The 15,619-nt window shown below is 39.5% G+C and overlaps 1 protein-coding gene across 6 annotated transcripts in view; it reads right to left on the bottom strand.

The window, feature by feature from the left end:
• The window catches only part of LRR (Leucine-rich repeat), a 705,864-nt gene that overhangs the window by 132,592 nt on the left and 557,653 nt on the right, over positions 1-15,619 (bottom strand). For all 6 annotated transcript variants that reach the window (XM_070084670.1, XM_070084668.1, XM_070084669.1 and 3 more), the window contains 2 exons: positions 7,012-7,163; positions 6,703-6,845 (listed from right to left, as the gene is read on the bottom strand). In XM_070084670.1, the coding sequence (XP_069940771.1) occupies positions 6,703-6,845; positions 7,012-7,163 (295 nt within the window). The remainder of the gene's footprint in view (positions 1-6,702; positions 6,846-7,011; positions 7,164-15,619) is intronic.

The raw sequence follows: 15,619 nt of genomic DNA on the forward strand, positions 1-15,619 counted from the left end.
ATGAATGATGCGAGTGAGGGAGCAGGCAGTGGTGGTGATAGTGAGGGTGGCACGGCCCATGTGGCACCAGCAGCGGGCCACGCTACTACCCATGCTGCCAACTCTGCACAACAACCAGCCTCACCCAACCCCACACTCCCACAACCTGCACAACCACGGTACAATATCTAGACCCCACCAGCAGACCGCATCTGAGATTGGCAGGACGGTGACGAGTTTGTTCCCAGTCCCCATGACTTTGATGAAACACAAAGTGGAATAAAGCCATCATGTCCACTTGGGAACAATGCCAGTGAACTGGATTGCTTTGAGTTATTCTTCGATGAACCCCTGATGGACATCATTGTCGGGGAAACAAACACATACTGTGATTACACTATGGCAAATACAATTCTCTCACTAAAATCACGGCTACACAAGTGGAAGGAGACAACTGTGGCAGAGATGTACCTGTTTTTTGCCACAATAATGCTTATGCCACATGTGTATAAGCACACTGTCACCACATACTGGGCAACAGAACGCCTGATTTCAACTCCAGGTTTTAGTGACATTATAGGTGTCAATCGTTTCCTGATACTGTTACGTATGTTACACTTTTCAGACAAAACCAGGCCTGACAGAAGCGACAGGTTATATAAGATAAGAAATGTGTTTATGTACCTGAAACAAAAGTGCTGCATGTATTTTTATCCCTTCAGGAAGCTTGTTATTGATGAGTCCTTGATTTTATTCAAAGGAAGACTCTCATTCAAGCAATATATACCAAGCAAGAGGAAACGCTTTGGTATAAAGTTATTTGTACTGTGTGATTGCAGAAGTGGTCTAGTTTTGGATATCATTGTGTACACTGGCAGTAATACTTTGAGAGATACCATGAAGTTATTGGGTATCTCTGGTGATGTGGTTCAAACAATGATGGAACCGGTATAAACCTAGTGTTTCCTTACGTGTCTTTCTAAACCAATGATGGAACCATATCTTGGTAAGGGGCATATGTTATTTACTGATAACTGGTACACAAGCCCCTTACTCAGTGATTTCTTGCGAGTGAACTTGACAGACGTGTGTGGCACAGTGAGTCGTAATCGTAAACATATGCCAAGGTTCGACGCTGGCACTCGCAGTGGTGAGGTGCAAGCCTTTGCTGCCAATGACATCATGGCATTTCGGTGGCATGACAAACGTAATGTCACATTATTGACATCAGTTCACCGAAACGAAATGGTACAGTGGCAGGCACAACAGAGACCAATGAACCCATTCTAAAGCCTGCAGCTGTCATGGACTACAAACTCAATATGCGCTTAGTGGACAAATGTGACATGCAGATTGGGTTTGCAAACTGTGTATGCAAGAGTTATAAGTGGTATATAAAACTTTTTTTCCATCTTGTTGATATCTCTATGCTGAATGCTTATAACATATACAAGTTGAAGACCAACGAAACACCAAAATATGGTGAATTTTGCTTGTCAGTAATCAGACAAATAATTGCAAAGTACCAAGGAGCAACACCTGCAATAGACCAGCGCCCACGAAATTACCAACACACGTCATCTCGTTTCAGGCCTGGTGATCACTACCCCATGCAACTGCCTCCTACTACTGCCAAGAAAAATGCTCAGAAGAGGTGTTATGTATGTATGCATACCACAAAATGCCCACACACATGCAGAGACACTCGTTTTATGTGTGAGGAGTGTCAAGTGCCCCTCTGCATATACCCATGTTTCAAAGAGTTCCACAAGCTGCAGCAGTTCTAGGAACGTGTTCAGTGACTGTACATATGTATATATATTATGGAACAATAGTAATAAACATTGTTTTGTATTGTTTGTTTGTGTAAACAAAGTGTATACACAAACTAATAGTGATAAAGTTTGTTCTGTTATTGTGTTGTAAATAATGAGTGTATATTTGAACAATGCACCTTACATTGGTCTCACAGGCCACATAAGTTACCTGGAACAGAAAAATATTGAAAAATGCAAGAAACCTTTGAATTAGAGTAAATAAAAGAATACCGGGTGGGCGGCAGTCGCCACTGTTGCCGTACGCACGTCACTTTCTGCAAACTTTGTGGCTCTATATCTCGGTAAGTACTGATGGCAAATTTTTTTTTAGGCTTAAAACACTCAGAAAAATATTCCTAACATTTTCACAAGAAAAAATAATTTTTTTTTTTTCGAATATTTGGTGACATAGAATGACAGTTTCAGAGAGGGGCCTGAAACAGTCAAAGAATTAAGAAGTTCTTAAGGACGGATGGTAGACTGTCTCGCAGGCTTAAGGAATGGGCTTGGGCCAAAATATTATACCTCCAAGTTGTGTCATATGCCTTCTCAAGGTCAAAAAATATGGCAATAATTGAGTGGTTATTTGCAAAGGCATTACGAACATATGTATCCAAGCGTACTAAGGGGTCAATGGTAGAATGGCAATTGCAAAAGCCATATTGATTAGTGGAGAGATGGTTGTGTCTCTAAATACCACGTTAAACGTTGATTTACCAGATGTTCCATCACCTTGCAAAGTGCACTGGTGCACTGGTAAGAGCAATGGGATGATAGTGGGAGGCATCACGTCTTGTAGTACCCTGTTTGTGGAAAGGGAGAACAATGGCAGATTTCCACAGCTGGGAAAGAACTCCTTGTTACTAAATAAGATTGAAGGTACTAGGTTGGTAGACAGCAACCACCCAGGGAAGTACTACCGTCCTGCCAGATGACCGTGAAACAGAAACCTGTAACTGTTTTGCATGATGATAGGATTGCTGGTGTCTTTTTCTGTCTCATAAACACGCTAGATAACAGGGATATGTTGCTACTCCTACTTACACTTTGGTCACACTTCACAGACACGCACATGCATATATATATACAGACATCTAAGTTTTTCTCCTTTTTCTAAATAGCTCTTGTTCTTCTTTATTTCTTCTATTGTCCATGGGGAAGTGGAAAAGAATCTTTCTTCCGTAAGCCATGCGTGTCGTATGAGGCGACTAAAATGCCGAGAGCAATGGGCTAGTAACCCCTTCTCCTGTAGACATTTACTAAAAAAGAGAAGAAGAAAAACTTTATAAAACTGGGATGCTTGAATGTGCATGGATGTAGTGCAGATGACAAGAAACAGATGATTGCTGATGTTATGAATGAAAAGAAGTTGGATGTCCTGGCTCTAAGCGAAACAAAGCTGAAGGGGGTAGGGGAGTTTCGGTGGGGGGAAACAAATGGGATTAAATCTGGAGTATCTGAGAGAGTTAGAGCTAAGGAAGGGGTAGCAGTAATGTTGAAGGATCAGTTATGGAAGGATAAAAGAGAATATGAATGCGTAAATTCAAGGATTATGTAGATTAATGTAAAGGTTGGATGCGAAAAGTGGGTCATAATAAGCGAGTATGCAACTGGAGAAGAGAGGAATGTAGAGGAGAGAGAGAGATTTTGGGAGATGTTAAGTGAATGTATAGGAACTGTTGAACCAAGTGAGAGAGTAATTGTGGTAGGGGACCTGAATGCTGAAGTAGGAGAAACTTTTAGAGAGGGTGTGGTAGGTAAGTTTGGGGTGCCAGGTGTAAATGATAATAGGAGCCCTTTGATTGAACTTTGTATAGAAAGGGGTTTAGTTACAGGTAATACATATTTTAAGAAAAAGAGGATAAATAAGTATACACGATATGATGTAGGGCAAAATGACAGTAGTTTGTTGGATTATGTATTGGTAGATAAAAGACTGTTGAGTAGACTTCAGGATGTACATGTTTATAGAGGGGCCACAGATATATCAGATCACTTCTTAGTTGTAGCTACACTGAGAGTAAAAGGTAGATGGGATACAAGGAGAATAGAAGCCTCAGGGAAGAGAGAGGTGAAGGTTTATAAACTAAAAGAGGAGGCAGTTAGGGTAAGATATAAACAGCTACTGGAGGATAGATGGGCTAATGAGAGCATAGGCAATGGGGTCAAAGAGGTATGGGGTAGGTTTAAAAATGTAGTGTTAAAGTGTTCAGCAGAAGTTTGTGGTTACAGGAAAGTGGGTGTGGGAGGGAAGAGGAGTGATTGGTGGAATGATGATGTAAAGAGAGTAGTAAGGGCATATGAGAAGTTTTTACAAAGTAGAAGTGATGCAAGGAGGGAAGAATATATGGAGAAAAAGAGAGAGGTTAAGAGAGTGGTGAAGCAATGTAAAAAGAGAGCAAATGAGAAAGTGGGTGAGATGTGATCAACAAATTTTTTTGAAAATAAGAAAAGATTTGGGGGGAAAATTAAAAGTTAAGAAAGTTTAAGAAAAAGGGTTTTTAATTAAAAAAAAAAGAGAAGAGAGTTATTAAAGGGAGAGTTAGGAGGTATTAAAGCCCCAAAAGGGAATTTTGGGAGGAATAGTTAAATGTTGGGATTTTAAAATTTTGGTGGATTTCGGGCAAGGAAAGGAGGAAAACCCACCCTTGTAGGGAGGGGGAAAGGGAGCCAGTGGTGAGTGGGGGGGGTTTCAGGAGGAAAAGAGGAAAATTTTTAAAAGGGGGAACGGGCGGGGATTGAGGGGAAAAGATAAAAAATGTTAAAGTAGGGGGGTTTTATAGTTTTTGGAGTAGCGAAATTATTTAATAAATGATGGAAGGGGTGTTTTCCCTAGGGATTGGCAGAGAATTTAAAATTTTCCTTTTGTATAAAAAAAAGGGGACAAAAGAGTGAAAAAATTATATAGGATAAGTCTGGTTAGGAAAAGTTATTTTTGGGAAAAAAAATTTAAAGGGAAGACGGAGAATGGGGATAGCAGATGAACAAGGAGGCTTTAGGAAAGGTAGAGGGGTGTGCCCAGGTGTATAAGGAAACAAAATGAACAGTATTTAGATAAGGCAAAAGAGGTTTTTGTTTAGGGGGTTTTTGGGAAAAGGCGATGACAGGGGGGAATGGGGGGGCAATGGGGGAGAGGGCAGGTGTAGGGGAAGGGGAGGTAGGTTACTAAAAAAAAAAGGAAGATTTTTTTACGAGGCCAGGAGGCCGTTAGAGTATGTAGGAAAGAGGGAGATTTTTTCCCCAGAAAAAGTGGGGCCTTGGGAAAAGGGGATGTGGATGTCACTGTGGTTGTTTAATATATTTATAGAGGGGGTTGTAAAAAAAGTAAATGGGGGGTTTTGGGCAAGAGGCTGGATTTAAAAAGATAAAGAATCACACAAAGGATGCCACAGTTGCCTTGTTGATGACACTGTGCTTTTGGGAGATTCTGAAGAGAAGGGGAAAAAGTTGGGGTTTAAATTTGGGTAGGAAAGAAAAAGAAAAAAATTAAAAGTGAATACAGGGAGTAAGGTTGGAAGGAAAAAAAGATTGGGGGTAGGGAAAGATTGATACGTTACAAATGGTTTTTAATACTTGACGTGCTGTTGGAGTGTGAGCAAAATAACATTTATGAAGGGATTCAGGGAAACTGGCAGGCCGGACTTGAGTCCTGGAGATGGGAAGTACAGTGCCTGCACTTTGAAGGAGGGGTGTTAATGTTGCAGTTTAAAAACTGTAGCGTAAACCACCCTTCTGGCAAGACAGTGATGGAGTGAATGATTGTGAAAGTTTTTCTTTTTTCAGGCCACCCTGCCTTGGTGGGAATCGGCCAGTGTATTAAAAAAAAAAAAAAAAAAAAAAAAAAAAAAGCAACCTTTACAAAGAAATGAACTTATTATTATTATCATTATTATTATTATTATTATTATTATGAGGTTAACCATAGAATTGATGAGGAAAAAAACGCGAGTGCTGCGTGGAGGCATATGTGGAGACAAAAAACGTTATCTATGGAGGCAAAGAAGAGAATGTATGAAAGTACAGTGGTATCAACAAACTTATATGGGTGTGAAGCTTGAGTTATAAATGCTGCAGTGAGGAGGCAATTGGAGGCAGTGGAGATGTCCTGTCTAAGGGCAATGTGTGGTATAAATATTATGCCAAGAATTTGAAGTGTGGAAATTAGGAGGTGTGGAGTTAATAAAAGTATTGGTCAGAGGACTGACGAAGGGTTGGCGAAGTGGTCTGGTCATTTAGAGAGAATGGCTCCAAGTAGAATGAACTGAAGAGTGTATAAATCTGTAGGGAAAGGAAGGCGGGAGGGGGTTCGTCCTCGAAAAGGTTGGTGGGAGGGGGTAAAGGAGGTTTTTGTGGGCAAGGGGCTTGGACTTCCAGCAATCATGCATGAGCGTGTTAGATAGGAGTGAATGGAGACAAATGGTTTTTGGCACCTGACGAGCTGTTGGAGTGTGAGCAGGGTAATATTTAGTGAAAGGATTCAGGGAAACCGGTTATTTTTATATAGCCGGACTTGAGTCCTGGAAATGGGAAGTACAATGACTGCACTTTAAAGGAGGGGTTTGGGATATTGCCAGTTTGGAGGGATGTGTAATAGGACAGTATATATATCATTGGGCCCTGACATTATATTCTATAGGGAGTTTATTATATTATTTCAGGTCACTTTTTATATTGTATCTAAACTGTTGTATCTGGGCACCTCTGTAAAAACAGTGATTATGTATGAGTCAGGTGAAAATGTTGAATGATGATGAAAATACTTTCGTTTTGGGGATTTTCTTTCCTTTTGGGTCACCCTGCCTAGGTGGGAGATGGCCAACTTGTTGAAGAGAAAAAAAAAATCATAAATGTGCAGAATTTTAAATAGGCATCTATATGAAAGCCAATATGAAGGATAAAGACTCACCTGAATCATTTGTACAACAGACTCCATTACATGGTAGACGTGCTTGCTCTTAATATTATTAAGGTTGCGACCAATATTTAATTTTTTAATACTTTTGTTTTTACTAATTGCTGCTACTACAGGACCAAGCTGAGTCTCTAATCCTGTTGAAGAATACACTTGGTTATTTACCTTATCGAAAGATTTTAAAAAATACACAAATTACACAATTACTGTACAAATATTATACATTCTCATACTAAAAAGTACTAAATATTTTTATTAACCAATAATTCCTTTTAATAAAATCTGAAGGAAACTCAGTATTACCATTATCAGAGATGTCTAATGCTGACAAACATCGGACCCCATGGATACAGGACTCCAATATTTGTGCTCCTGTTGCACTTAACTGGTTACTACTTAGGTCTAGATCAACTTCTGAGATGTTCTCGTTACATGCTAACCCTAGTAGCACATTCCTGTAGGGAAAAGAAGCTTATAGTTATTCCTTATGACAGGTTTCATACATTTAAATTTACTATCATCAGGCAAAGCACTAGACCTACAAGGAATCATACAGCAAATAGGGAATTGGAAGCAATCAGATTCAATCCCTGGAAGGAAATGACAGGTCCACTTCAATGGATCAGGAGTCAATGGCATTAAGGCACCACCCTTGAGGAAGGGAGGGGGGACATGCACATCGTAGTTAAATCTACACAACTTTTTTGAGAATACACACATTTGTACATAGTTAGGTCATACATACAGAATTAGAATCTCTTGTTGTAAGATACCCAGAAGCATTAACAAACACTGACACAACTGTTTATAGAATACAGTGGAACCTCCACTTGTGAGCACATCCAAATGCAAGTTTTTCCAAATACAAGCAGTCACACTGTTGATTTTTTGCTTCCATACGTGAGCAAAGTTTCCATAAGTGAGCGGGCCTCAAGGGAGGTTCCTTGATGCTGGTGAGGGGCTCTTGCTCTTGATCTATGGAGTTGGATCTCATTTGTTTGTTGGACTATCTTATTGAAACTTGGGCAATGTATGATGGAAAGATGCTTCTTAACTGGCTGTTGTCTTTCTGACAGACTCAGGGAGCACAAACGTAGTGTTAGGCTTGCTGACACCAACAATGCTCTTTTCTGTCATGTCTGAGATCACAGTCATCCTACTGACTTGTCTTCTGCTAAAACTCTCTACCCTACTTCTAACTTTCACAGTCGCCATCTAGTTGAATCCTCCCTCACACACACAACTTTCCTTGTGTGAATCTTAGTCCTGGCTTTGTTTCTGTAGATGCCTTCTTCTCCCATTACATTGTAAAATGCTCAAAACTTCAAAACACCCATGACTTAACCTGATTCTCCCTCCTCCTTCCCCCCCCCTTTTTTTTTCTTCTTCCTTGGGTATTTGGTCCATTATTATTTCCCCCCCCTCTGTGTTTTTGTTCCTACCATTTGTGGGACCCTGCTCCCTTACAGTGCTCCTCTTTCTTACAGTTTGACTGACTCCACTACTACTACCTCTACGGCTACTTCTCATCTTCCTCTACTACCTCTCTCATCCCATCTCTGTCTGCTGGCCTATACACACTCCCTTCTCTCCTTTCTGTTAGTGTGACTTCGTAAATAGTCCAAGTTGGACCAAAACATCGTTGTAAGTGCGGGTTATTTGTGTATTGTTCCAGTCACAGTATTGTGCCTTTTAGTTATTTATCTACCCATTAAGATATTATCTACTAATACATAGTCCAACAAACTGCAATCGTCACTCCCTTTATATCTCATACTTATTTATCCTCTTTATTTTTTCTTAAAATATATACGTATTATTGATTGCCAAACCTTTTTCTGTACATTTTTTTTTTTCAACAAGTCGGCCGTCTCCCACCGAGGCAGGGTGACCCAAAAAGAAAGAAAATCCCCCAAAAGAAAATACTTTCATCATTCAACACTTTCACCTCACTCACACAATCACTGTTTTTGCAGAGGTGCTCAGAACACAACAGTTTAGAAGCATATATGTATAAAGATAAAAAACATATCCCTCCAAACTGCTAATATCCCAAACCCCTCCTTAAAAGTGCAGGCACTGTACTTCCCATTTACAGGATACAAGTCCGGCTATATAAAAATAACCAGTTTCCCTGAATCCCTTCACTAAATATTACCCTGCTCTCACTAACAGATCGTCAGGTCCCAAATACCATTCGTCTCCATTCACTCCTATCTAACACGCTCATGCATGCCTGCTGGAAGTCCAAGCCCCTCGCCCACAAAACCTCCCTTACCCCTTCCATCCAACCTTTTCGAGGACAACCCCTACCCCGCCTTCCTTCTCCTACAGATTTATATGCTCTCCATGTCATTCTACTTTGATCCATTCTCTCTAAATGACCAAACCACCTCAACAACCCCTCTTCTGCTCTCTGACTAATACTTTTATTAACTCCACACCTTCTCCTAATTTACACACTCCGAATTTTCTGCATAATATTTACACCACACATTGCCCTTAGACAGGACATTTCCACTGCCTCCAACCGCCTCCTCGCTGCTGCATTCACAACCCAAGCTTCACACCCATATAAGTGTGTTGGTACTACTATACTTTCATACATTCCCTTCTTTGCCTCCATAGATAATGTTTTTTGACTCCACATATACCTCAATGCACCACTCACCTTTTTTCCCTCATCAATTCTATGATTAACCTCATCCTTCATAAATCCATCCGCCGACACGTCAACTCCAAAGTATCTGAAAACATTTTCTTCCATACTCCTCCTCCCCAATTTGATATCAAATTTTTCTTTATCTAATTCATTTGATACCCTCATCACCTTACTCTTTTCTATGTTCACTTTCAACTTTCTACCTTTACACACACTCCCAAAACTCATCCACTAACCTTTGCAATTTTTCTTTAGAATCTCCCATAAGTGCAGTATCATCAGCAAAAAGTAACTGTGTCAATTCCCATTTTGTATTTGATTCCCCATAATTTAATCCCACCCCTCTCCTGAACACCCTAGCATTTACTTCTTTTACAACCCCATCTATAAATATATTAAACAATCATGGTGACATTACACATCCCTGACTAAGACTTACTTTTACTGGGAAGTAGTCTCTCTCTCTCTTCTACACACCCTAACCTGAGCCTCACTATCCTCATAAAAACTCTTTACAGCATTTAGTAACTTACCACCTATTCCATATACTTGCAACATCTCCCACACTGCTCCCCTATCCACTCTATCATATGCCTTCTCTAAATCCATAAATGCAATAAAAACTTCCCTACCTTTATCTAAATACTGTTCACATATATGCTTCAATGTAAAAACTTGATCTACACATCCCCTACCCACTCTGAAACCTCCTTGCTCATCCGCCATCCTACATTCTGTCTTACCTCTAATTCTTTCAATTATAACCTTACCGTACACTTTTCCTGGTATACTCGGTAAACTTATTCCCCTATAATTTTTACAATCTCATTTGTCCCCCTTCTCTTTATATAAAGGGACTATACATGCTCTCCTCCAATCCCTAGGTACCTTCCCCTCTCATACATTTATTAAATGAAAGTACCAACCACTCCAACACTATATCCCCCCCTGCTTTTAACATTTCTGTCATGATCCCATCAGTTCCAGCTGCTTTACCCCCTTTCATTCTACATAATGCCTAACATACCTCCCCCACACTTACATTCTGCTCTTCTTCACTCATAAAAGATGGTATACCTCCCTGACCAGTGCATGAAATTACCGCCTCCCTTTCTTCCTCAACATTTAAAAGTTCAAAATATTCTCACCATCTACCTAATACCTCCCTCTGCCAATCTACTAACTCCTCTACTCTGTTTTTAACCGACAAATCCATACGTTCCCTAGGCTTTCTTAACATACATAGCTCAATTAAATGCCCCTCCTAATCATCAATTACCCCTGGCATTCGAAACTTACTTATTACACTCTACAAGTCTCTCCCACTATCTTTCAGGTCTCCCAAAACATTTTCTCACCTAGTTCAAAACTGCCTAAACACTCACTTAACACCTAAAATCTCTCTGCTCTTGTATACTCCTCTCGCATTTACAGAAGCACTTACTATTGTCCACTTCTCCTATCTTACCCTTATTTTAATTGCAGCGAGGAGAAGGCTGGAGGCAGTGGAGATGTCATGTCTGAGGGCAATGTGTGGTGTGAATATAATGCAGAGAATTCGTAGTTTGGAAGTTAGGAGGCGGTGCGGGATTACCAAAACTGTTGTCCAGAGGGCTGAGGAAGGGTTGTTGAGGTGGTTCGGACATGTAGAGAGAATGGAGCAAAACAGAATGACTTCGAGAGTATATCAGTCTGTAGTGGAAGGAAGGCGGGGTACGGGTCAGCCTAGGAGAGGTTGGAGGGAGGGGGGTAAAGGAGGATGTGTGTGCGAGGGGCTTGGACTTCCAGCAGGCATGCGTGAGCATGTTTGATAGGAGTGAATGGAGACAAATGGTTTTTAATATTTGACGTGCTGTTGGAGTGTGAGCAAAGCAACATTTATGAAGAGATTCAGGGAAACCGGCAGGCCGGACTTGAGTCCTGGAGATGGGAAGTACAGTGCCTGCACTCTGAAGGAGGGGTGTTAATGTTGCAGTTTTAAAAACTGTAGTGTAAAGCACCCTTCTGGCAAGACAGTGATGGAGTGAATGATGGTGAAAGTTTTTCTTTTTCGGGCCACCCTGCCTTGGTGGGAATTGGCCAGTGTTAATAATAATAATAATAATAATAATAATAATAATAATAATAATAATAATAATAATAATAATAATAATAATAATAATAATAATAATAATAATAATAATAATAATAATAATAATAATAATAATAATAATAATAACCATCCAGGGAGGTACTACCATCCTGCCAAGGGAATGTAAAACAAAAGCCTGTAATTGTTTTACATGATGGAAGGATTGCTGGTGTCTTTTGTCTGTCTCATAAATATGCAAGATTACAGGTATGTCTTGCTACTTCTACTTACACTTAGGTCACACTACACATACATGTACACGTTTATTTATACACACTCATCTGAGTTTTCTTTGATTTTCTCTTAATAGTTCTTGGTCTTATTACTTTTCCTTTTATATCCATGGGGAAGTGGAATAAGAATCTTTCCTCCGTAAGCCATGCGTGTTGTAAAAGTCAACTAAAATGCCGGGAACAATGGGCTAGTAACCCCTTTTCCTGTAAAGATTACTAAAAAGAATAAGAAGAAGAAAATTGTCAAAGTGGGAAGTCTGAATGTGCGTGGATGTTGTGCAAATGATAAGAAAGAGATGATTGTGGATGTTATGAATGAGAAGAAACTGGATATCCTGGCTTTAAGTGAAACAAAGCTGAAGGGGGTGGGAGAGTTTCAATGGAGAGGAATAAATGGGATTAGGTCAGGGGTTTCAAGTAGAGTTAGAGCAAAAGAAGGAGTAGCAATAATGTTGAAGGATAAGCTATGGCAGGAAAAGAGGGACTATAAATGTATTAACCCTTTCAGGGTCCAAGGCCCAAATCTGAAGTGGTGCCCCAGTGTCCAAGAATTTTCCCCCCAAAAATTTGTTATTTTTTCTTATGAAATCGTAGAGAATCTTTTTGTGAAGGTAATAAAACAAAAAGTATGAAATTTGGTGGAAAATTGACGAAATTATGCTCTCGCGAATTTTGATGTGTTAGCGATATTTACGAATCGGCAATTTTGCCGACTTTGACTCACATTTTAGGCCAATTACATTATTCCAATCAACCAAATTCTTAGCTATTTCACTAGTATTACTTCTATTCTATCGATTGAGCACAAGAAATCGCCAAGTCAACTGTTTCAACTACAAAATAAAGTGATCGGAAATTGTTAATTTGGCCAATTTAACACAAAGTTCAAAATATTCCAATTTCAAAATAGGCTCCAGAATAAACAATGTAGGTATTCCTGGAACTAAACTAACATTTCCTCTGTTCATTAGTTACATTTTGAGGCTTTACAAATAAATTCCATTTTGATTTTTTATTCACATAATGAATTTTTATTCACACCAAAAAATAGAAGATTTACTGTTATGCAATACTGTAATAATTGTATAAATATCATCACCATATTTGTGAATGTATATTAGATCCACCAGCTGACGTGTATTAGATGTGTGAGGTCGTTTGTTTACTCTTGAATATCGGCAAAAATTTAACATTTCCGCTACTTTGAGCTCAGTTTCAAGCCATTTCCAGTGCTAAAACCAATCAAAATCATCTCTATTTCTGTAGTATGTCTTCCATTCTATCAAATGAGACCAAGAAATCGCAAATACAGCTATAAAAAACATACGAAAAAACACTGCAAAGTCGGTGTTTTAATCGAAAAATCATGATTTCAGTTTTTTTCTCTCATTATACACAGTGTGCTGCAGGATCTGTTTTATGCGGTGCACACATACCACGTAGATGTATTCTCTCATATCTAGGCCTAAATGTACCACTCACAGTATCAGAGTGAGCTGAGCTCATGACGTAGAACTACAGTTTGGACCCTGAACGTAAAGCCGTAGATCTACGGGACGGACCCTGAAAAGGTTAATTCAAGGATTATGTGGAGCAAAATAAAGATTGGATGTGAAAAGTTGGTTATAGCAAGCGTGTATGGACCTGGAAGAGAAAGAAGTGTAGAGGAGAGAGAGAGAGATTTTGGGAAATGTTGAGTGAATGCGTGGGGAGTTTTGAATCAAGTGTGAGAGTAATGTTGGTTGGGGATTTCAATGCTAAAGTGGGTAAAAATGTTATGGAGGGAGTAGTAGGTAAATTTGGGGTGCCATGGGTAAATGTAAATGGGGAGCCTCTAATTGAGCTATGTGTAGAAAGAGATTTGGTAATAAGTAATACATATTTTATGAAGAAGAGGATAAATAAATATACAAGGTATGATGTAGCACATAATGAAAGCAGTTTGTTAGATTATGTATTGGTGGATAAAAGGTTGATGGGTAGGCTCCAGGATGTACATGTTTATAGAGGGGCAACTGATATATCGGATCATTATTTAGTTGTAGCTACAGTTAGAGTAAGAGGTAGATGGGAAAAGAGGAAGGTGGCAACAACAAGTAAGAGGGAGGTGAAATTGTATAAACTAAGGGAGGAGGAAGTTCGGGGGAGATATAAGCGACTGTTGGCAGAAAGGTGGGCTAGTGCAAAGATGAGTAGTGGGGGGGTTGAAGAGGGTTGGAATAGTTTTAAAAATGCAGTATTAGAATGTGGGGCAGAAGTTTGTGGTTATAGGAGGGTGGGGGCAGGTGGAAAGAGGAGTGATTGGTGGAATGATGAAGTAAAGGGTGTGATAAAAGAGAAAAAGTTAGCTTATGAGAGGTTTTTACAAAGCAGAAGTGTTATAAGAAAAGCAGAGTATATGGACAGTAAAAGAAAGGTGAAGAGAGTGCAAAAGGAGAGCAGATGAAAGAGTGGGAGAGGCACTGTCAAGAAATTTTAATGAAAATAAGAAAAAATTTTGGAGTTAAACAAGTTAAGAAAGCCTAGGGAAAGTATGGATTTGTCAGTTAAAAACAGAGTAGGGGAGTTAGCAGATGGGGAGAGGGAGGTATTAGGTAGATGGCGAGAATATTTTGAGGAACTTTTAAATGTTGAGGAAGAAAGGGAGGTGGTAATTTCATGCACTGGTCAGGGAGGTATACCATCTTTTAGGAGTGAAGAAGAGCAGAATGTAAGTGTGGGGGAGGTATGCGAGGCATTACGTAGAATGAAAGGGGGTAAAGCAGCTGGAACTGATGGGATCATGACAGAAATGTTAAAAGCAGGGGGCGGATATAGTGTTGGAGTGGTTGGTACTTTTGTTTAATAAATGTATGAAAGAGGGGAAGGTACCTAGGGATTGGCAGAGAGCATGTATAGTCCCTTTATATAAAGGGAAAGGGGATAAGAGAGATTGTAAAAATTATAGAGGAATAAGTTTACTGAGTATACCAGGAAAAGTGTATGGTAGGGTTATAATTGAAAGAATTAGAGGCAAGACAGAATGTAGGATTGCGGATGAGCAAGGAGGTTTCAGAGTGGGTAGGGGATGTGTAGATCAAGTGTTTACATTGAAGCATATATGTGAACAGTATTTAGATAAAGGTAGAGAAGTTTTTATTGCATTTATGGATTTAGAAAAGGCATATGATAGAGTGGATAGGGGAGCAATGTGGCAGATGTTGCAAGTATATGGAATAGGTGGTAAGTTACTAAATGCTGTAAAGAGTTTTTATGAGGTTAGGGTGTGTAGAAGAGAGGAGACTACTTCCCGGTAAAAGTAGGTCTTAGACAGGGATGTGTAATGTCACCATGGTTGTTTAATATACAGTGGACCCCCGGTTAACGAACTTTTTTCATTCCAGTAGTATGTTCAGGTGCCAGTACTGACCGAATTTTTTCCCATAAGGAATATTGTGAAGTAGATTAGTCCATTTCAGACCCCCAAACATACACGTACAAACGCACTTACATAAATACACTTACATAATTGTTCGCATTTGGAGGTGATCGTTAAGCGGGGGTCCACTGTATTTATAGATGGGGTTGTAAAAGAAGTAAATGCTAGGGTGTTCGGGAGAGGGGTGGGATTAAATTATGGGGAATCAAATTCAAAATAAGAATTAACACAGTTACTTTTTGCTGATGATACTGTCCTTATGGGAGATTCTAAAGAAAAATTGCAAAGGTTAGTGGATGAGTTTGGTAATGTGTGTAAAGGTAGAAAGTTGAAAGTGAACATAGAAAAGAGTAAGGCGATGAGGGTATCAAATGATTTAGATAATGAAAAACTGGATATCAAATTGGGGAGGAGGAGTATGGAAGAAGTAAATGTTTTCAGATACTTGGGAGTTGACGTGTCGGCGG

This window comes from Cherax quadricarinatus, chromosome 13, assembly GCF_038502225.1.
Source record: "Cherax quadricarinatus isolate ZL_2023a chromosome 13, ASM3850222v1, whole genome shotgun sequence".
NCBI classification, from domain to species: domain Eukaryota; kingdom Metazoa; phylum Arthropoda; class Malacostraca; order Decapoda; family Parastacidae; genus Cherax; species Cherax quadricarinatus.